Raw genomic sequence first — 22,316 nt, forward strand, 5'->3', positions numbered from 1 at the left:
GGCTCTGACCCCAGCTGCTCCTCGGCACCTCCCTTCTTCCCGGCAAACCTCCATGGAGAAAATCAGTTACACTTGGGTAGCTGCTTAACGAGGGGGCGGGCTGGAGAGGCCCTGAGCCCATAAGAGGGCAGGGCGATGGGGAGCCCCGGGGTTATCTGAGGTCACTGTGTGAGGGTTGTTGAGCAGGTCTGGGGGCGGTCAGCTTGCAGAGCCGTGCCATGTCCTTCCAGAGCATTGTCCATCTGTCCTTGGACAGCCCTGCCCATGCCATTTGTGTGCAGGACATGGAAATCTACTTAGATGTCAATGGGTGAGGAGCTGGGGGCGGGGCCGGGCTGGTGCCTCATTTCCCTCCTGAGGCTGCCCTGGGATTACGCGGGAGTTGGGGGTTACCTCCATTCTCCGTATATTACCCTGTTGTCCTGCCTCATCTCAGGGGGCCTAGTTTGGGTCTTTAAGGGCCTCCCGGTCCTGCTTCTGCCCCTCATGGGCTGTGGGGCCTTAGAAGCAAGAGCCTTGCCCCTTCTTGGTCCCCTTACATGTGAAATGGGGGTGAGGTTGGCTCCCAAGGCAGCCATGAGGATTGAGTGAGGGAGGCTCCTGTGAGCTGGAGCCTTGGTGGGGAGGTGACTCACAAGGCCATGTCTTCCCCAGGTCGCGGCACAGACCTCCCAATGTTTTTTTCCCTATAGGGATCCCTTGTGGCTGAGACAAGTGGCTCTCCCCTCCGTGGAAGTCAGGAGTTTATAAATAAGATGTATCAATAGCTTGGTAACTTCTAGAGTGTCGGTGGGAGGATGGGGTCTGGGCTGGAGCTTGTCGGAGGGAGGACATGGGGGTCCTTGGAGCAGGGCATGGTAAGAGTAAGGCTGAAGTTGTGTTAGGACCCCAAAACTGCCCTGACCATAAGTTAGGGTGTCTCAGCACCTGAGAGGCTGGGGGGCCATCCCCGTCCACGCCAGCTGCACTCTAGGCCGAGAAGGTGAGGCTCTTGTGCCCCAGCTTCTATCTCCTTGCCGGGCTACCTAGGTGTGCTCCGCAGCAGTGCAAGTCCTTCACCGTCGATAGCTCTCCGGGAGTCGTGGTCCAAATCTACGGCACAGACCCAGTAAAGATCAGGGAGGAGGCTGCCATGAAGCGGTGGCCCCTGTCACATCCCACGAACGTGCTGGTGGGGATGGCATCCCCCAGCTCTGCCAACGACAAGGGCAAGGTAGGTCTTGGGGGGAAGGTGAGGGGGACTCCCCCAGGAGATGGAGCTAACACAACCCCTGGGGTCTCCCTTCTAACAGCTGACGTTTCCTGAGCTCTGAGTCTATGAGAAATTCAGTGCCAAATGTTTTGCACATCTGACCTTACTCAGTGCTTGCAACAAACCGGTGAGGTGGGCACTCCGTGACCCCATTTTACAGATGAAGAAACTGAGGCACTGAGTGAAGGAAGTGCTCTGCCCAAGCCAGTAATCAGCTGAACAGGGATTCAAGCTCAAGCATGTCTGTCTCCTCCGTATGTGCTTCTGACCAGGACACCAGCTTCCAAATTAGCTGCTTTTGAAGCCTGGCTTAAAAGGTTTCAGCAGCAGAACTCAAATGGGCTTTTTGGCTAAGACTGATCTCCCAGATGTGGAGCCTCTTAATGAACCTCAAGAGCTACGCTGAGTTCAACGCTGAGTACTAGGTATCATGAGTTGAATTTCCGGAGGCTGGCATTACCTCCTTTTACATAACGAGGAAACAGAGCTAGAGAGACCCCTGTAAGCCTAAATAGCATAACTACCATGGGGCAGATCCAGGATCTGAGCCCAAGTCCGTGCCCTTTCCCCTGGGCAGGCTGTCACCCTAACGGAGCCCCTGTGAGGGAGAGGTACCCTTCCACCTCGTAGAACAGGCTTATCAGAGCCTGAATGGTTAGTGGTGGTTCTGAGTGATTAGAACCACTTGATGCCCAGGCCACAACCCCTGCCAATCAAATCAACCTCTGGGGCTTCACAGCTCCCAGGTGACTCCAATGTGAAGCTGAGGGTGAGAACAGCTGAGGAAGCACATTCAGGACCAGGGGACTCGTGTTGGCAGAACTTTCTGGAGGGTAGTTAGCAGAGGACTAAGCGGGGCTGACTGAGGGCAGTACACACACCCCTCTACGCTCTGTGCGCAGGGCAGGCAACTCCCTAACAGGCAGGTAGTACACTTAGGTAAGACTGAGCATCTCACAGATGAGGGTTGAGGCTGTGATGTGGCCCAGCTGAGCCTAGAGGATCTGAGACATGTTCTCTGCCCAGGGCTCAGCCTCCAGCACCATCAAGAGTGAGATGCTTACTCCTGGCCCCAGCTAATGGCTAGTTCTGTGGTTCATGATGGCCTGTGGTCAAGGCCAGTGGCTGAAAGGCAGGTCTTTGTCTACAGACTCCTCTGGAAGCAGAGGTTGGTGTGGGACACAGGAAAGACTATCCCGCCCCAGTGTCCTGCTTCCTTTTGGGCAGCTTAACCCATTGGAGGCCCCACATTCTCATGACCCATCTCATGGGGCAACAGGTGGGGTCCCAGGAGGGGCAGGTAGAGTGGGGAGGATGTTAGTGTAACTTAAAGCTTGACCTCTAGAGCTGGACAGCCAAGGTCGTAAATTCTATGCCACCCCTTTTTCTGGCTGAATGATTTAGTCCCTCGATCTCTCTGCCCTTGGGGGTAGAGCCCACCTGGATGGGTTGTTGTGAGGCCTCGGTGTGGAAGGGCCTGGAGGGTCACAGCATGTTATACACGGGGGTTATTACAGTACGATGACTCTGTACTGGCTCACAGCAAGGCACCGGAAGCTCAGAAACTGTAACTCAAGACCAAGGTCAAACGGCCAGACTCAGGTACATGGCTCAGGGTCCTGCTCCGGCCCCCCTGCCCTCTAATGCTCCCATGGGTGCTGGGTGCTGTCTCCACAGGTTTCGGTCTCCTACTACCAGCACAGTGAGGATGTCCCCATGGCCACAGCTGTGCTCTACCTCACGAGCATTGGTGAGTGTCCTCCCAGCCCTGGAGAGGAGGGGTGGGCTTTGCAGAGGCGAGAGGAGCTGAAGGGGGCTCTCCCTGTAACGAGATGCCTCCCGTGGGTCACAGATGGATTCACACAGTACCCGTTCCCGTGGTCCCTCAAAGCTCACTGCTGACCTCATTCTCTGACCAGAACAGAGGCCATCGGGACCCCACGTGTTCACGTCATCCACCTACCTGTGTCAGGGTCCTACATTCCGCTTCCTCTGTTGCAATGGATGACGTGTCTGGTCCCAAGTTAATCCTAACCATACCAGACTCTTTCCCCTCTCATTCAATAACATTCCTTCAGCAGTTCTTACTGATGTAGGAGGCCACTACCCCTCCTGCCCTCCTCTTTAGATTGTTCCAGAACAAACTATATCTATTCCCTTAATAGGAACAAGTTATTATGCCTATTCTCTTAAGGAACCAGCTATAATGTCTGTTCTTAGACCTGATTCTATGTTGTCTTCAAACTCCACTCCCCCACCTCTCTGCATCCTTAGTTTTTCCTCACTTTCCCTTGAACCTGCTCAGACCAGACCCCTACCACCAATGCTGCCCTCATCGAGCCCCTGAACACCCTCTACTGCACTCAGTTCAGTGGTCTATTCTCTTCCTCTTCCTGGACCTGTCCTCAGTGTTCACAACACTGGTGGTCCTTTCTTGAGCCATTTAGGGACCCTGCACTCGGCTTTGCCCCTCTGCAGCTGGCCTTTCCTTCTCAGATCCCTGTGCTGGATCCTTTGGCCACACCCCCCGACCCCGCCTGTCATTGCGGTGCTGCAGGGCTACACACAGCCCACAGGTGACTCGCAAAACTCTCTAGCCCAGCATCACCCATAAACTTGGGGGTCTACTCACCAACAGAGCTTCCTGAGTGTCTGACCAATGTCTCAAACTTTTTTTTTAATAATAACAGGTAACATTTGTTGAATACTGAGAGTGATAGGCAGTTTTCCTATATGTTAAACCAGATCAAATTACTCACCCTAGGAGAGTGTTTCAGAGAAAGCGATACGCAATTTTCAGATCAACGTTTCTCCTTTTTATTTTATTTATCTATTTTTTTGGCCCTACCCTGCTGGCATGTGGGATCTCAGTTCCCTGACCAGGGATCAAACTGGCGCCCCTGCATGGGAAGCGTGGAGTCTGAACCAAACTTAATACACACCAAATTGAACTGATTCCCTCTACCCCCAAGTGCCTCTTTCCTGGTAGTCTTCCGCATCGTGCTAGAATCTCCATCCTTCCAGCTGGTCAGGCCCAAGCCCTTGGTGTCGCCCTTACTTTTCTCTTAGCCCGTGTTGATCATGAATCTTGTCGGTGTTGCCTTAAGTCTAGCTCGAATCCAGCCACCAGCCACTACCAAAGCTCTCAGCCTGGTCCGAGGCATGGTCATCTCTGCCTGGGTCACCAACAGGTCCCCAGTGCGGTTCCCTGCTCCATCCTTGATCTTCTACAGGTCCAGTCTCAATTCGGCCCCCAGAGAGGCACGTCTCTAAAAGGCTATCAGATAACATCTCTTCCAATCAAAGCCTCCTACCGCTTGCCCACCCTCAGATTAAAGCTGGCATCGCCGTTACCTACACAACCTACCCGAGCTGGCCTCACGCTACCTCTAACCCATGGCCTCTTTCCCTTCCTTTGTTCATCCTGTTCTAGGCACACTGGCCTCTCTGACCCTTGAACTTGCCACCATGCACTTCCTATTCTAATTGCTTTTACCCCAGATACTAATACGGGTCACTTTCGTGCCTCCTGCTGGTCTCTGTTCACACTTAGAAGACTTCTCTGATCTAAAACTGAGACACCCCCTCCATCCCCTTGTTCCCTGCAGCATTTTACCATTGGACATAATATGTATTTTACTTATATCTTCACCCCTTGCCACTGCCGCATGTGTGCATGAGTACGCACGCATACCTCCTAAGATCAAAGAAGATAGGGCCTGTCCTGTGCGCTGCTGTATCCCTAGGACCTAGAACAGTACCTGGTTAGTGACGGGCATCCTTGAGCATCTGTGCCAGGTGCTGAGTGGACAGCAGTAAACGAGGTCTGTTCCCTTGGCCCTGACATTCCAGTTGAGAAATAGCACGCTGAATGTCAAGAGTTATGAACAAAAATACAACCAGGGTAAAGCGACGCCGTGGTCAGCAGGGTGGGGAGGGGTGGAAGGTGGGATGTAAAGACCCAGGAGGAGCCCCTGTGGTGATACTTGGGCAGAAGCCTAGATCCTTAAGCTCTAAAGGGGCTTGGAATTGCCATGTATTGAGCCCTGGCTGCGTCCTAGAGGGCCAAGAGCTTTCCCAAAGGCTGGGGAGGAGGGCCTTCCAAGTAGGAATCACCTGGGAAGAAGCCAAGAGGCACAAATGGCCTCATGACCACAGTGGACTTGTTTTGTGGCCTCCCAGGAGGTTGGGGGAGATACATGAATACCTGGGCCTCTCCGGGCTTGCTCACGAGACACTGTCTGCCTCCGAGGAAATTTCTTCCAAGCCGGCAGCATGCCCCAAATGCTGGAGGACCCTGATACCAGCCTTAGGCAGCCCTGGGGCCTTACCTACAGCTCCAAGGCTGCATCCAGCTGGCCTAGGTGGCTGAGACCTTTCCCTCCTGTTGCAGAGCTCTCCCTGGACGTGGATGTCTACCGCAGTGGGCACTTCGAGACAAATGACAAACAGGCTAAGGTGAGGCTGCCAGGGGCAGGAAGCAGGCCAGGGGCCCAGGAGCCAGATCTGGCCCACAGACTCAATTTGGCCTTCATAGTGTCAAATTGCTACAGTACAAATCAGAACTGATGCTCTTTCAAAATATTAGAATGTCTGGTGGCACTAGTCTCCCATCTTAGCCTGGTCGTGTAACCAACTAGGCCGGAGGGTCAGCTGCCCCCTTCAGATGGGGCATGTCTCCTCCAGTTTGCCCCAGACCCCTCCTCCCCTGACACTGAGCAAAGGTAGGAAACTGGTAACCCACATCTAGATCTCCGCCTTCCTCTCAGCCCGCTTACCTGATGTTACTGTCCTGTCCCTGTAGGTACTTGAGTGGGCAAACTCTGATCTAGAGGTCCCCGTCGCCCTGGAGAAAGGCTTGGCTCTGCCCCTGAGGTGGAATAGCATCTGCAAAGCCAAGGACTTAACCTGGCTTCTGCCTGAACCAACATTCCTGTCTTCTTTACAGAAAAACTGGGTCTGGGGCCCCAAGGGCTGGGGTGCCATCCTTCTTGTGAACTGCAGCCCTGCTGACGCGCACCAGCTCGTGGGCAGGAAGAGCAAGGTGTTCTCTACAGAGGGTGAGAACTGGCTGCTGACCAAGGACCATCACCCACTTTCCTCCCTGGGCTCTGCCTCCCCTGGGGCTTCACGGCTCCACCCCTCAGCAAACCCAGATTCCAGGCTGATGTCCCTGCTCTGGGCCCATCAAGTCTCTTTTCAATGGCTTAATGGCTTGAAGCGTGTAACTGGGCAGAAAGGGGCCCCTTGGCAAGAACACAGGCTCTGATGTCAGATAACAAACAGTTACTTCCTGGCCATGAACTTGAGTATGTTAACTTCCCTGGTCTTGTTTTGCCATCTGTAAAATGGGGATGATACAACGGACATCACAGGTGGTTGAGAAGACTAAATGAAGACACACAAGGGGTAGGCAAGACCCTTCCTAAAAACCCTCTTGTAGCCTGGGGCAGGACCCTGGGTGTCCTAGCAAAAGCCCTCTTGGATCTGGTCCTGACCTGTGGTCTGGACGTAGATTCCAGGTCCCAGCAGTAGAATGGGATGTCCTGGTTCACACCAAGGCTGGAGGGGAACGCATGCTGAACTGACCACGCCAGGCCCTGTTCCAGGTGTTTGTGGGGACCATCTACCCCTTACAACTGATGAGGTAGATGCCACCCTCACTCAGAGTGGGCCCCAGCTGTGGCAAGTTGCCTGTAGCCATATGCGCAGCAAGTAGCAGAGACGATGATGCAGGCCTAGGCCAGGGCGGGAGGCACAGGGTCCTCGGTGCTCCAGTATACAAGCCCCTCCACCCCCGACCCTACTGCTCCCTCCACCCCTGGAGCGCTGGCCTCCAGAAGCCCCTGAACCTTTGCCTTGTCTTTTGCTCAGAAACAAAGAGTCTGTCCCAGATGATACTGAGGGTTCAGGGACCCAGCTGCATTTTAAAGAAATGCCGGGTGGTTCTCCACACCTCCAAGGAAGAGTCGGAGAAGGCAAGAGTCTACCGGCCACAAAGTGAGTGTTTCTCAACATGCCAGGGCCAGTTGTGGCCACACCTGCTCCCGGCAGGGTCCCTGTCAGAAGCCAGCTGGGGACCGAGAGCAGCAGGTCAGGGTCTATTACAGCCGGACTTGTGTCCCTGGGATCCTCTGGCTGCCACCTTCACCATGGAGTAAGTCTATACATGTGGGTGAGTCATTGTACCTCCAAGCCACTTTCCCCAGTGGGGGCGATGATCGTGCCTCTCCTACAGGACTTTCGTAGCTGGATGAAGAGAGGTGGGCATTAGACGAAATGGTGGCTATAGCCTTGTATAGATTAATGTCTTCTCCTGAGTATTCCTGCCAGGCGAATCCATCTGTTTCTTAACCGAGACTTGGCTGTATTAGGTTTTGAGAATTCAGAGGCTGGGAAGCCAGAGTGGCAGCTATGCTAGCACATCCAGCCCAGGTACCACACAGCCCAGGTACCGTGCGGCAGGCAGGTGGCACGTCCCTATTCTACAGATGAAAGCGTGGAGGGCTGCTGGCTTAGACAGTGGATGTGCCCAACTCCAGCAAAATACCCTTCAACAAACAAGTCTTTGGATTTCCCTAAACGGGTTTAGTATTCAGTGCCTCTAAACTGAGATTTAACTCTTTGCTACTTTCTTTAAAAGCCAAGTCTAGCTTCAGCTGGGCAACTGGGGAGCGTGCCACAGCTCCCTCCTTACCCACGCTCGGGGGCCTCAGCTCCAAGTCGGCTGCTGCATCTCTTCTGCAGACCTAGGTCACAGCTGGACTTGGAAGTGACCTGGGACTAGCAGAGAAGGCAGCCCAGGTTGTATGTGGTCCTTTGACATGTGGGCTAGAAATGAGCCTTAGAAACTGTGGCCTGGTTCAGGCCATGAGGGCTGTTCTGGTCCTATGAAGCCCACTATGTCCAGGCAACTCTGAGGTGGGCTGGGCTGGATGGGCCTCGGAGCCTGCTCAGGAGGCCAGGGATGTGTGTACCTGCCCGAGATGCCATACTTCAAGCTACCTACCTGCCTTTTAAAGTATTCAAAAATTTAGGGCAGGGCAACACAGCACACTGTGTAAACATACCCTCCAGGTGAAGCTGAGTTGAGCTGAAGTTGGAGAGCCATAGTCTAAAAGATAGAGCAAAGGAATTTAAGAGATTTCCAGAGAAATTGAAAGCCAGAGCATAAGGTTCGAGAAAAGGAAAACACTTGCACGAAAGCAGTGATCAGCTATGACCAGTGCTGTTGAGTGACTAAGATGCCCAGATCAGTGGGAAAGTTGCTTTTCAAAGCTGGTCATTAGTGACCTTGATAAGAACAGTGGGGATAAAAAAGAGTAGGGAGTTCCCTGGAGGTCCAGTGGCTAGGACTCAGCACTTTCATTGCGGTGGCCCAGCTTCAATCCCTGACTGCGGAACTAAGATCCCACAAGTTGCACAGTGCAGCCAAAAAAAAAAGAGTAAAATGGGCAGGCACAGCGAACACAGACCATGGAAGGAGTCTGCCGTAAAGGGAAGTATGTGGCAGTAATAACTGGGTGGGGCCTGGCATGGGGTGGGGGTGGGGAACAGTATCTGAAGATGGTAGAACACAGCATATCCATGTGCAGATGGGACCCATCCAACAGAGGTGGTGAAATAGACGCAGGAGAAAATTATAGGAATGAATACACAGTACTCAGAGTATGGGAAGAGGGAGAGTTAATGGCCACAAAATAGTGTTTCCAAATACTGCTGAGGCCCCCCTCTGAGGTTTGATCATATCCTTAAAGATCTTTCAGTGTGGCTTTCTCCGGCTGCTTGAATGCCAGGGTTGAGGTCTTGGTGTGGGAGCTGACGGCGTGTGCAGGGTAGTGGGACAGGTAATGGGTCTTGGAACGTGAGGAGGCTGCAAAGGGGAGTGAGGGTGGAGGGTGGGAATCGGCCGTGTAGAAAGGTTTGGGGCCGGGATGAGACTGTAGATGAGCTGGAAAGACTGAAAAGAAGATGCCAGATCTGTTTTGGAGGTGGTATCCGAGCCATGAGCCTTGACATTGGCGTCTAAGATGATGCAGAACTCGAGTTCATTGAAATAAGGTCGGAGAAGCAGACTGGATGGTCTGGTCTACGGTGTGAATGGTACCCAGCACCCTAGTGGTGGAGACAAGCCAGTGCTAGAACAATCCACGGAGGATGGTAAGGGTGGTAGTCAGGTACAGCGAGGAAGGGGGCAGGTGGCATTATCTGATAGCATGTCCTTCAAAGGGATAGGATTCTTGAGGAATGAAGAGATGGTCTAGAAGTGCCATCGAAGATCAAAGGGCACCTGCCCTACCTCTAAGCCCAGTGGTACATAGAAGGTAGAAAAAAGGAGCACGGTTCAAGAGAGTGTTTACTCTGTGCCCTGGGGCTCCTGCTCTAGAAGGATAAGGATATTACTTGCCCTCAAAGCCTAGGGCAGATGGACAGACAGCCAAGTACCAAGCAGGGGCTTGGGGAGTGGAGGTGGTGAGAGCTCAGGTTAAGCCAAGCTGAGTGAAGGCAGAAAGGGCCTTCTAGGTAAAGGTAACTGTGTTGTGGCTGGTCCTTCTGGCCTCCTTTTCTGTATAATGGGGGTGATCGTTACAGCACCTGCCCCAAAGGATGGTGAGGATGTAAATGAGTCCGAGCCCCGAGCCCAGTTGCCGGCATGTAGTAAGTCCACAAGAAACCTTAACTGTGCTTAAGAGCAAGCGACTAGATACGAGAGAAGGCCCCCAGCAGCTGGAGAGAGACCGGATGGTGGGCAGTCACTATCCAGCCCCGCAGCACGCCAAGCACGCCTGTTGCGAACCCTGGGCGGGGGCCCTGCAGGGATGCGAGGGGTGGTCCTCTGGTCTCGCCCCCTCAAGGTCTGGCTCAGGGCAAGCGAGGAAGCCTCCAAAGCAGGAGGCCACATAGGTACATCCCCAGCGCTGGGGCTGTCCAGCTGGCCTGCCACACGCTAAGGCCAAGGCTGCAGCCAGCACCCCTAGCCCTTGTGACGAGGTGCTTCTGCAGAACCGCCTGGAGCCCGTCTGCGAGGCGAGCCACAGCCCCACTCGGGTGATCACTGTGTTGCAACCCAGAGCAAGAGGCCGGTGAAGCAGGCCATGGCCCCAGCTTGTGTCGGACTTTTTGGGTGAGGCTTCCAAGCCTATCTCTGCACAGTTTCTCATCTTGAAGACTTATGATATTCTCCCCAAAGTTGGCCAAAGCGTAGAACCACCATGAGCCTTCACCTCTTGAAGGCAGGTGTTTTTATCTGAGTCCCAGCTCCCGACAGGTCTTTGAAGAGTGAGTAACTGGCCCCCGTTTGTGAACAAACACCTGGCTGTCCACTAAGCCCTAAACACCAGGAACCTAGAGGCTGAAAAGCCATCTTGGCCCCCGCTCTCCTGGGACTCCCGGCCTGACTTCCGACCTGAGGAACGTGCCATTGGGTGTGGTGATGGGCACCAGGCTCCTTCAGCAGCCGGTCTATCCTTCTCTCCTTCCTAGAAGACAGCTCTAGCACCTTCGAGTTGGTGCTGGGGCCTGACCAGCACACCTACAACTTGGCCCCCGTTGAGGATGACTTGGAGGAAACCTTCTACGTTGAAGCCTTAGAGTTCCCATCCGCCAGCTTCTCGGGCTTGATTTCCTACTCGGTCTCCCTGCTGGAAGAGTCTCCAGACCCGGTACGTCCCCGGGTAGAAAAGCGGCCCTCAGAGCAGGGACTGTGGGGGAAGGGAGGCCTGTCACAGCTGGGCAGAAAATGGGAGCACGGTGGGTGGAGCTAGGGTGTCATGTCACCTTCGGGTAAGAGTCCTGTAGGGGACAGCTGAGGGCCCGGAGGTGGGCTGGGCTGAGCATCTGGAGGCCCGGTGGGGGGGGAGGGGGAGAAGGTGGACGGGGAACCAGGTCACCAGCAGGACCTCGTCTTACATCGCAGTCGATTCCAGAGACAGTGGTGTACAAAGACACCGTGGTGTTCCGGGTAGCTCCTTGCGTCTTTGTCCCCAGCACCCAGATGCCTCTAGAGGTATACCTGTGCAGGTAAGAAGCCCTCAGGCTGCCTGGGCCGGGTCGTTTCTATAACTGGCATGCTCTCCTGTCTGTCGGCAGGGTGGGTAAAGATGATTAGACTTCTCACCAGGAATGTGAAATCCTTCCACCTGAGGCAGCCATCCAATGCTTGTTTGGATACTTACAAGGCTAGGGCTGGAGCCATGACCACGGCGGTCCCCCCTCTGGTCTTAAGGGGAGACAGACAAACAGCATGGTTTCCGGTAGGATCCAGGGCTATAAAGCCAGGTAAAAGGATGGAGGGGTAAGGACGAGATTGTTATAGGGACAGCAGGGAAGGCTGCAGAACCAGGAGGGAGCAGGCAAGAGGAGGGGGAGGGGCGACAGGGCAAGGTGAGCAGGGCCTCAGCGTATTAGGGCGTAGCCTCTGGGACTGTAACGGACCCCCAGACAGTGGTTGAAAGTCAACTTCCTCCCACCTAGATGCCCCCAGTGGCAGTCAGGGGCCCTGGTTCCTTTCAGGCTGTGGTAATGCTTTCCCCTGGGGCGGCAGCTTCATCTTTCTGATGCAGGCTGAGCACAGGCACTTCTGAGGCCCGGCCCCTAGGAGAGGGGAAGAGCCAAAGTCCGGGCAAAGCCACCCATTTGTCGCTGCTGGAGTCTGGAAGGCTCCTGAATTGCTCTGCTCACGGGCCAATGGCCTGAAGAGGCGCAGGCCACACCTAACGGCAGGGAGGCCAGGAACGACCTCTAGCTATGCGGCTGGAGGAGGGGAGAAAAGACTCTGGCAGGTAAAACCCATGGGAAACCATCCAGGGTTCTGCACAACCACTCCGGCCACGTGGAAAACCAGAGGTACAAATAAAAGGAACCAGTTCAGCCACTGCGATCACATGGGCCAGATGCAGCCACGGCTCGGGCCAGGGCGGTGGGAGCGCAGTGGTTAGATTCAGGATTGCTTGGAAGGTAGGCTCCCCCGCCCCCAAGTTAGCTGGGGGATGGGATGCAAAGCAACAGGAGTGTCCCCTGGGTTTGGGGTATGCAACGAGATGAATGGCGGTGCCCCTGCCTGGGGTGGGGTGAATTGGTGCTTTGACTCTGGAGACATAAAGCTAGAGACACCCATTAAGTTTCTACGTGTCTGGAGCTCAAGGGAAGGTCTGGCAGCTGGAGATGGGGGGGCCCTGGCACGTTGCGGATATTCAGAGCCAAAGGCCTAGCTGAGCTCAGAGGAGGAGGGAAGTATATTAGGAAGATGCCTGAGAAGTGAGCTCTAGAGCCATCGAACCCTTGGCTCCAGACAAGAACCTAGCGAAGGAGCCTGAGAAGGAAGAGGAAGTTCAGATAAAAACCAGGAGAGCGGAGACCCAGAGCTTAGGGGAGGGTGATACCTGGTAAGGGGCCAACCATGGGAAATTCCGAGAGGAGAATAAAGTGCCCATTGGGTTTGGCAAGATGGAGGCCACCGTGCAGAGCTTGATCCTGAGTGGTGGGTTTGAAAGTGCGGTGGGGTCACAATTGCGTCGAAGGAAGAATGGGAGGGGAGTACTCTGCAAAACTCCAGAGAAATGGTCTGAAGGGGATTTGGGAAAGGGAAGGCTGCTTTTTATGGGAAGCAAAGAATAATGCTAATGGATGTGATCCAGCAGAGAAGGGGAAAACTTGGTGGGGGAAAAGCGAACAGGTCACATTGGCCTTAATAGGTAGGACAGCTCACCCACTTTCTAGGAGCAAATTGACTAGAGCAACTGTTAGTGGTAGGATGCTGTCTGGTGCTAAGGACCGGTTGAAGTTGCCAACTTAGAGAACCGTCACTGTGGTTTTTCTCCAACTATTTTTGGTAACGAGCTCTAGGGAAGAAGAAATGTAGAACTGAATCTAACCAGGGTTGTAGTTTTGTCAGGCAGATAAGCCCAAGGGGAAGGATAAGGGTATAATTATTATGATGCATCAGAAACTCAAAGTTGGATAAGGAGAGAAGCAAAGACACAGGGGGATGGGAATAAAAGCAGTTGAGGTCCAGGCATCACAGTGATATCAAGCTGCTGGCCCAGGGCCCAAAGTGAGCAGGGAAGATGGAGGTGATGGAACTGGACAGTTGATCTTGGAGGTGGTGAGACCATTAGGATGGGAGGGTAGAAATAAGACCTTGTCAAGTCAAGGATCTGAAGAGGTCATGGTGGCCTGGCTGTAGCACCTCATGGCAAGGAGTACGTCCATCCCTCCTCCAGACTCAGTGGAGGGAAATAAGAAAAATAGCTCTTCCACGGGAGGGCTGCTAGGGAGTAGGGTCCACAGAGGAACACCAGGCTTCAGAATGAGAAGGTAAAAGGGAAGACCTCGAGGGATTTTGCTGACAACTGATATCCAGGTATAAGATCTTTCTTGTCTTTTGTATCTGACGACAGAAGTTCACTCACAGGAGGCATCTACTGAGACTCTGATCTTCTAAGACTCTCCCATAAGGGTGGTATTCAGGCATGGCTTGACCCAGCTTTGCCACAGATGGTGTACAAGACTGAGGCTACACTTCCTCCCCCAGCACACATCTCAGACTGTTTCAGACCTTGTCAAGCTGGCCAGTTCCCTGCAGTCTTGTCTGTGTAGAATCGAAAAATTGGTTCTTTGGAACAGTAGCATGGAATAGCAATTCAAGTTTTGGAGCTGGATTAGAATCCAAATTTTTTACACTTCCCAATGGTGACCTTGCTGGCATTCAACTCATGAGGACCTGTTGGTAAAATGGGTGGTCTCAACGTCAGCCCCAAACATCACTGTTTCTCTCCAACAAGGAATGGATGTACACTGTGGACCTGTAAGCCTGGTGCTGTACATGATGGCGCTAAGACCACAGGGCTCAAGACCCACCCCTGCTAACCATATGAATATGACAACCTTGTTGGCTATCTCAAGGGGGGTACTAGGCTTCCTGGCTTCTCGGGAGAAAAGTACAGCCCCCTTGCGGTGAGAAGAGTCAGCCCTCTGGGTAGATGAAGGCAGGAGAGCCTGGGGCATTTCCTAGATCACTGGGGCAGGGGGTGCAATGTGACTGCAGAGTAGGGACAAGCAGGGTCTTAGGACACGAGAGCGGAGACTGACACTAGCAATTTTAAAAAAATTTTTATTGGAGTATAGTTGATCTACAATTTTGTGTTAGTTTTAGGTGTACAGCAAAGTGATTCAGTTATACATATATCCATTCTTTTCTAGATTCGTTTCCCATATAGGTTATTACAGAATGTTGAGTAGAGTTCTCTGTGCTATACAGTAGGTCTTCATTAGTTATCTATTTTATTTATAGTAGCATGTATATGTCAATCCCAATTTATCCCTCCTCCCCTTTCCCCCCTGGTAACCATAAGTTTGTTTTCTACAACTGTTGACTCTACTTCTGTTTTGTAAATAAGCTCATTTGTACCCTTTTTTTTAGATTCCACATATAAGCGATATCACATGATATTTGTCTTTCTGTGTCTGACTTACTTCACTCAGTATGACAATCTCTAGGTCCATCCATGTTGCTGCAAATGGCATTATTTCATTCTTTTTATGGCTGAGTTAATATTCCATTGCATATATGTACCACATCTTCTTTATCCATTCCTCTGTTGATGGACACTTTGGTTTCTTCCATGTCCTGGCTATTGTAAATAGTGCTGCAATGAACATTGGGGTGTATGTATCTTTTTGAATTATGATCATAATTATGACCCATAATCATGGGTCATATGGTAGTTCTGTTTTTAGTTTTTTAAGGAGACACTAGCAATTCTTGACCTGACTTTGCCGTGAGCTAAACCAAGTGATTCCGGGCAAGGCACGCCCTGAACTTAGCAGCTGGTGCTCCATGAAGTGGGGGCACAGCAGCTCTGCTTACCTCACGGGCAGGGGCACCATCTCTCCTGACCAGAAGGAGGTTCCCCCTTCCCCTGGGACAGAGAGGTCATGACCAGTCGGGGAGCCTTGGAGGCCTTCCTAGAGCCGGCTTATCTCCCGTGGCAGAGAGCTGCAGGTCCAGGGCTTCGTGAACACAGTGATGGAGCTAAGCGAGAGAAGTAACATCCAGGTGGCATCTGTCTACGAGGACCCCAACCGCCTGGGCAGGTGGCTCCAGGTAACCCCCCACCTGTGGGGGAGGGGTGGGGGAGACACCATGTGCGGCACATACAACAAACTTCACCAGCTTCTGTTCAGCCTTCCAGCAGAGCTAAGACTAAGCAGGGGCGTCTTTGTTCTTAGGAGGTCAGTGGTGGCTGAGATGAAATGACTTGCCCAAGTCCAAGCCACTAAGGGGTAACGCTTAGAGTCCAGCCTCCTCCCATTGCAGAACGTACGCGTTCGAGACCACAGAACACCTAACCCTAAGGCCCAGGTGTCTGAGGGGCTGATGCCTCCAGCTACAGGCTGGCAGGCCCGGGGCACTGCCCCAGGGTCCAGCTCGACCCTGGCTGAGCAGGAAGTGTCGAGCCCAGTCTTTTTGAGGTCTGGTCTGTAGTCACAAATGACGAGGACCTGTCTAAGTAGTAGCGCTGAAGGAGAAAGGGGCCGACTTCTGCCCCTGATCTTGCCGTGATAGAACTCTAAGTACCACGTAAGCAAGAAAATGATATGATCTAGTGAGTTACTAGATTAACCTCGGCGCTTTGGGTGGTCAGGAACGTCTTCAAACGCGGGAAGCAAGGAGTTGGCCGTGCAAAGATTGGGGTTGGGGGTGGATTAGAAGTAGGAGCCCTTCAGGCACAGAAACAGCCGACTGAAGATCCACCATGTAAGGAACAGAAAAGCTGGTGTGGGCAGATCAGAGTGAACTACCGTCAGAGGTAGGTAAGAGCTAAATTATATATCGGGGACCTTTTACACAAAGGTAAGGAAGAGAAGAAACCAATCCCAAGCAAGATGAGGGGAATTCCCTGGCAGTCCAGTGGTTAAGACTCTGTGCTCTCACCACCAAGGGCCCAGGTTCGATCCCTGATTGGGGAACTAAAAGCCCACGAGCCGCGCTAGTGCAGCAAAAACAAAACCAAGCAAGATGACATTGAATGGTATGAATCAGGGGAGTTGAACGTTCTGACTTAGGTTTTAAAAAGACCCTCTGGCTGAGAAATAGAGAGCCAGCCTTAGGAAGGGGCAGGAATAGAAGAGATGCTGATTGGAGGGCCTGACAGTCACATGGGGAAGAGGTGGTCTTCCCCAGGTGGCTTCCCCTGAATAGTACCAGAGAGGAGTCCACTTGGAACATATCTTGGAAGTAAAGCCAACAAGGCTTGTTCATGGATTTGGTGCAGGAGACGAGAGGAGGAAGAATCTTAGGTGACTCATCAGGTTTTAAACCTGATGAACAGAAGGACAGGCCAGGGAAAATCCCCAAGAAGGGGGGGATGCTTGCACAGGGTTTTGAGGGCCGAGCAGGAGGTGGCAGGAAGAAGGGGGTTCTCCCTGTACCTGCTCTCTGGAGGTGGCCCGTGTACAGGGAGCACTTGGGGCTGGAACACTGGACACGGGAAAGCAGCTGATGGAGCGAGAGAAACTCACAACTTGTTTCCCTGTGTCCTCCAGGATGAGATGGCCTTCTGCTATACCCAGGCTCCCCACAAGACTATTTCCTTGGTCCTCGACACCCCTCGGCTCCCCAAGCTCGACGATTTCCCCATGAAATACTCACTGGTGGGGGCTCGGTTTGACTGATCTGAACTTGGTCCAACCTCTCAGGCCCGGTGCCTGCTGGAAGTGATGGGTGCCAGGGGAGAGGGCCCAGGTGGCCTCTGGGGGAAGGGGGTGTGGGAATCTACTGAGTCTGGAATGGGGTAAGACTGAGGCTTGACGCCTGTCCCTCCTAACACCCTGCCCCTGCTGGCTCTCCTTCCAGAGCCCTGGGGTTGGCTACATGACCCAACGCACCCAGGACCATACGGTGGCCAGCATAGATTCCATTGGGAACCTGATGGTGTCCCCACCTGTCAAGGCCCAAGGGAAAGAATACCCTCTAGGCAGGATCCTCATTGGCAGCAGCTTTTACCCCAGGTGAGGCAAGAGGCCAGGTGGTGGCCAGATGCCTTAAAACCAAAGGGAGGGACTCTTGTAGTTCACCTGGACCCACCTGATTCCCACAGGACTCAGCAGGTCATCTGCTCTGGACCTTAAACCGTCAAGTCAGGACGTCTGAGTCTTTGATTCATGTAGGAGACTAGAGGTAGAAAAAGCAGACAAACCACTCATTGAGTGGTGATTCCAGGGTTTAAATTGAAGCATGCTAAATTTGGTTGGCCTATTGACCCAACATGATGTTACTGCCACAAGATGTGTGGCTAGATTTCTTGGTGGCCGCTCATCTAAATCCAGGAAATACTTGTGTCCCAGGGTTCAGTCTTCATCTAGAATCCATTGGCTCAGTCCTGAGTTGAGCCAGAGTAAAGGATTCTTTTTTAAATTTTGATGGAAGTATAGTCGACTTACAATGTCGTGTTAATTTCTGCTGTACAAAGTGACTCAGTTATACTTGTATACATTCTCTTTTTCACAGTCTTTTCCATTATGATTTCTCACAAGATATTGAATCTAGCTCCCTGTGCTATACAGTGGTAAGGGATTCTTAATAACCACCCCACCCCCCTATGGACTAGCCAATGGGTAGAGCAGCCAGTTACCCGAAGGTAGCCTGGCACTCACCGAGTAGTTGGCAGCCAAGCTGGGCCATGCCGGCTCACGGGCTGTTCTTTCCATCTTCCCTTTAGCAAGGACTGCCGGAACCTGAGTAAGACCCTCCGGGACTTCCTCTACGCCCAGCAAGTCCAGGCCCCAGTGGAACTCTTCTCCGACTGGCTGATGATCGGCCATGCCTATGAGTTCATGTGCTTCATCCCTGCACAGTACAAGGTGGAGGACAAAAAGGTCTGTGTTGGGGGCTGGAGAGGATGTCTCCCACCCTCTTTCAGAGACTTCTGGAAGTTTCTGGAAGGGAAGCTAGAATCTGACCCTAGTTCTTTGATTCCCAGGACTTCCGGCTGCTCCTGGCCAGCCCCAGCTCCTGCTACAAACTGTTCAAGGAGAAACAGAAGGAGGGCTATGGAGACGCACATCTGTTTGAAGGGATTAGAAAAGATCAGCTCCTTTCTAATGGTAAGGGGAGCCCCCCCACCCCCCGCAATAGAGGGCGGCTCCTCGGTCCCAGATGTCCTTTCTAGAGAACCATTTCTACTTGGTTCCTCCTGATAGAAAAGGATCCTAGGGAAGCATAAAAGCATGAAATGTACCATATTAGAACATCTTGTTCTCTTTCAGGGTAATTCTGGTGGTACTAGGACAGGACAGGCAGATAAGCCAGAAATTCTGGGATGGCTGAGAGGCTGCTAGAATATATGCAAAGGGGGAACTTAACACACGGATGGCTCCATGTGGTGGGGGACAAGCCAGATGCTACCAGCACTGGTGTCTGGATCTCTTCGGGGAAGGTTGGGTTAAGTAGGTGGGTGTTGGGACTTCAGGGTCTCCTGGTCACCCTGCAGGAAGACATAAGTGGACAAGCAGAGATTGTGGGGCCTGGTGCCACAGCCCTTCTGTTCTAAACCTTCTGGAAACCTAGAAAGGGAGTGGGGGGGTGGTGAAGTTCTCAAAGTGTGGCCTGAGGACCAGCAGCTTCAGTATTACCTGGGAGCTTGTGAGAAATGCAGAATTTCAGATCAAATTTTGAGGTGGGGCCCAGGACCTCATGGTTCTAGGAGGGCTTATGGAAGGCGACCTTGAGCATGAGCCACCTGTCACACACCAAAGACCTTGTGTTATCTCAGCTGATGGCCAAGTGGAGCAACTGAAGAACAAAGTTAAATAACCCGGGCAAGATCCTAAGTGGCAGGTAGCCAGGCTGTACACAGAAGGCATAGAGGTGCCCAGGTGAGTGGGGGCCGATGGCACTTGCTCACCTGGTCCAGGCTGCCTGCCTCAGACCCGATCCCAGGCTCCTCCCCTCCGACTTGGGACCGAGTGGCCGGTTGTGGCAGTGTAAGTCCTCCCTGGGCTTTCATGGACCCTGCTGAGTCCCCACATGTGACGTTTGACCTAGAATGGGTCCCTGGAGGCCAGTCAGGCCACCCACCATTGTCACTGGCCAGAGAATATACCCAGTCAGCTGTGCCCAGGACTGGAGTCTGCCCAGCCCTGGACCACGTGGCCCACCCCCTGGCTCACAGGCCTGCCCGCCCTCTCCTCCTTCCTACAGGGAGGGAGGCCAATACCATCAATCAACTTCTGGCTGATGAAAACATGAGGAAGCAGAACGACTATGCGGAGGTAAGGGCCAAGGACTGGGGACCTTCTCCAAAAGGCAGTGGGAGGCAGTGACCACCTTGGCAACGGGTCCCTAACTGAGCAATAACTATGACCAAGCATCACACACGATACCTTACTCTAATCCTCAAAATAACCCTATGAAGTAAACCCACCTTGTCTACGAGGATAGCAAGGCTCAGAAGAAAGCCTCCAGCCTGAGCCGATGAACTGGGGAACCAGGTTTGAGCCCCAAGTCATCTAGTGTTGGACCCGAAGACAGTGCTGTAGCTCAACCTCCCGACAGAGGACCTCCCCGACCCTGACTTCTCTAGGAAGCTCTGGGCACCAGAGAACACACCAGGGCCTTCTCAACACTTCTGGATGAAGCAGCCCTTCAGCTCAGAGTCAGAATCACCCAGCACCTCAGGTCCCTTAAAATGTGAATCACAGGCTGTGAGAAGCAGATTTTCCAGAAATTAAACAACTTCTAGCGGGGAAGCCACGGCCTGGAGAAAGGACGATGACAGGCCCAAGGTCACCCGTCAGCACAAAATCGCTTGGTCCTCTGAGTCCTTATGGCTCCCGGCCAAGGCATGCTCTGTGCCCTGACCTTTGCTGAAACAGGGGAGGCCTCCGGGCACGGCAGGGTGGGCAGCAGCCAGGTGGGGGTCCGAACAGCATCTCTGAGCCCTGGCGACACGCACCCTGGGTGTGAGGTCATGAGCCCTACGTCAAGACCTAGGAGATGCTCAGGCGTCGGGTATTAGCTGGTCTGGGCAGGGAAGTGCCCCGGGGGTCCGCTGCTGGTGTCCCTTCCTAAGGATGGGAACAAGTGCCTGGGTTTGAGGACCTATTCTTGCCCTTGCCCAGGTCCCCCACTCTGGCCAGGACTGAGGGCCAGGGGCCCCATGCTACTGTACAATTAGGACTAGGAACTGCCCTGGCACTGATGAGCTGAGGGGTCCCGGCCTCTCGAGACCAGGCCTTTGCTCTGAGCCCCGACTTCAGAGGGCCGGCCCCCCGCCCTGCATGGCTCCGCGCCTGCAGTCAGTGCCGAGGAGATGCAGCTGCTTCGGGCTGGTACCCGGTACCCGACAAACTCGCTGCCCTCCCGGCCCTTTCCCGCCCCGCAGAAGTGCATCGACCTGAACCGCAGCATCCTGAAGAGGGAGCTGGGCCTGGAGGAGCAGGACATCATCGACATCCCGCAGCTCTTCTGCCTGGAGCGTATCGCCAACATCCCCTCCAGCGAGCAGACCGAGAAACTCTACGCGAGGCCCTACTTCCCTGACCTGGTGAGGGGCGCAGGGTGCGGGCTGGGTGTCCCCAGGCTGGGGCTGGGGGTAGTCTCTGGCCGGTCTCTTGACGGACACGGTGCTAGACTATGGAGGCGGGGCCCAGTAGGCAGTGGCGCCTGAGAGGAAGGGAGGTGAAAGCCCTTCTCTCCCCCAGTTAGGGAAGACCCCTCCAGGGAGCAGGTGAGCGGGGGCCCAGGCTGGATGACTTGCCAAACAGGGACCGACTTCAAGGGCCCTCCTCACAGACGGGGACGCTGGGCTCCACCAGAGTTGTGGGGGTAGAGCCACGTCTGCTGGCCGTGAGACCGTGGGCAAGCTCCCTGATGAGGTCTTCCTGTCCGTGTATCCGGGCAGCATCCTATTTAGAACAGGAATTGGGAATTTGGGGGTGTGGGTATACGAGAGACCCCTGCTAGGCCAAGCCTTCCAACCGTGGCCTATATCTGGCCTTTCTCTCACCACTGTGACCCATCACGTAGGTGCTTAGAATGAATTGAGATGCTTGGGCTCATCAATTCCTTAAACACTTGCAGGCCTCTTCTCTGAGCCCCAGGGACACAGGCCCTGCATTCAGTCGCACATGGTTCTTTTTACAAGACCAGTGAGGCCCTCTGGGCATGCAGTAGGAGGCTTCATAGGCCCTGGGAGTAGGGAGGTATGGGTAATGGTGGGAGAAGCTGCTTTTGAGGAAGAGATGCTAGAATTAAGACGTGAAAAATGGACAGAAGTCCAATGGCAAAGCCAGGGGTAGAGAGCATTCCAGTAGAGGTAGGCAAGATTATGGCAGAAACAAGACTAAAAGGCCAGGACAAGAGAAATGCAGTAGAGGACTGAACCAGGGAAGTTGGCAGGCCTCAGCTGGGCAAGATTTTGGTTTTGCTATTGAGAAATATATCAGGAGTCATTGGGGGGTTAAGGAGAGCGGGGTGGAGTTTGCTCGGATGGATTAGCGATGTCTGTCTGAGCACAGGCTTGGAGAAGGGGTACCCTGTGCTTGTCTTTCCTGGTCTAGCCCAACCACAGAGGCAGCTGGGTTTTCCCTTGCAATGAACCCAGTGGCCTTCCTTCCTTAGAGGAGGGACAGGGGACTTTCTTCCACGGCTGACCCCTGTTCATCCTCACTGCCTCTCTGACAGCTGCAGATGATCGTGATGGGCCAGAACCTGGGCATCCCCAAGCCTTTTGGGCCCCAGATCAATGGTACCTGCTGCCTGGAGGAAAAGATCCGCCAGTTGCTAGAGCCCCTGGGATTCCAATGCACCTTCATTAACGACTTTGACTGCTACCTGACTGAAATCGGAGACTTCTGCTCCTGTGCCAACATCCGCCGGGTGCCCTTTGCCTTCAAATGGTGGAGGATGGTGCCCTAGACCCAACTTAGCGCTGCCAGCCCTGCCCCAGCATGAATGGCCCACTATCACCACTCGTGTCTGACCCTTGCCCTGCTCAGGGGCCTGGAGTCAGGGTACTACATCCCTTACTCACCCTGTTCACCCCTGTCCCTCAGCATTCAG

At 53.6% G+C, this 22,316-nt stretch overlaps 1 protein-coding gene across 1 annotated transcript; it reads left to right on the forward strand.

The window, feature by feature from the left end:
- The first annotated feature begins 218 nt into the window (after positions 1 to 218).
- On the forward strand, positions 219 to 22,172 carry PADI6 (peptidyl arginine deiminase 6). The gene is made up of 16 exons (XM_068537739.1): positions 219 to 310; positions 1,030 to 1,213; positions 2,930 to 3,002; positions 5,646 to 5,710; positions 6,201 to 6,312; positions 7,127 to 7,252; positions 10,736 to 10,914; positions 11,169 to 11,272; positions 15,245 to 15,356; positions 16,799 to 16,906; positions 17,109 to 17,263; positions 17,974 to 18,130; positions 18,235 to 18,358; positions 19,455 to 19,525; positions 20,638 to 20,799; positions 21,939 to 22,172. The coding sequence occupies exons 1-16, from the start codon at positions 219 to 221 to the stop codon at positions 22,170 to 22,172; spliced, it is 2,058 nt and encodes a 685-aa protein (XP_068393840.1).
- Positions 22,173 to 22,316: the final 144 nt, after the last annotated feature.

The sequence above is a fragment of the Eschrichtius robustus genome, chromosome 3 (genome assembly GCF_028021215.1).
Source record: "Eschrichtius robustus isolate mEscRob2 chromosome 3, mEscRob2.pri, whole genome shotgun sequence".
NCBI classification, from domain to species: domain Eukaryota; kingdom Metazoa; phylum Chordata; class Mammalia; order Artiodactyla; family Eschrichtiidae; genus Eschrichtius; species Eschrichtius robustus.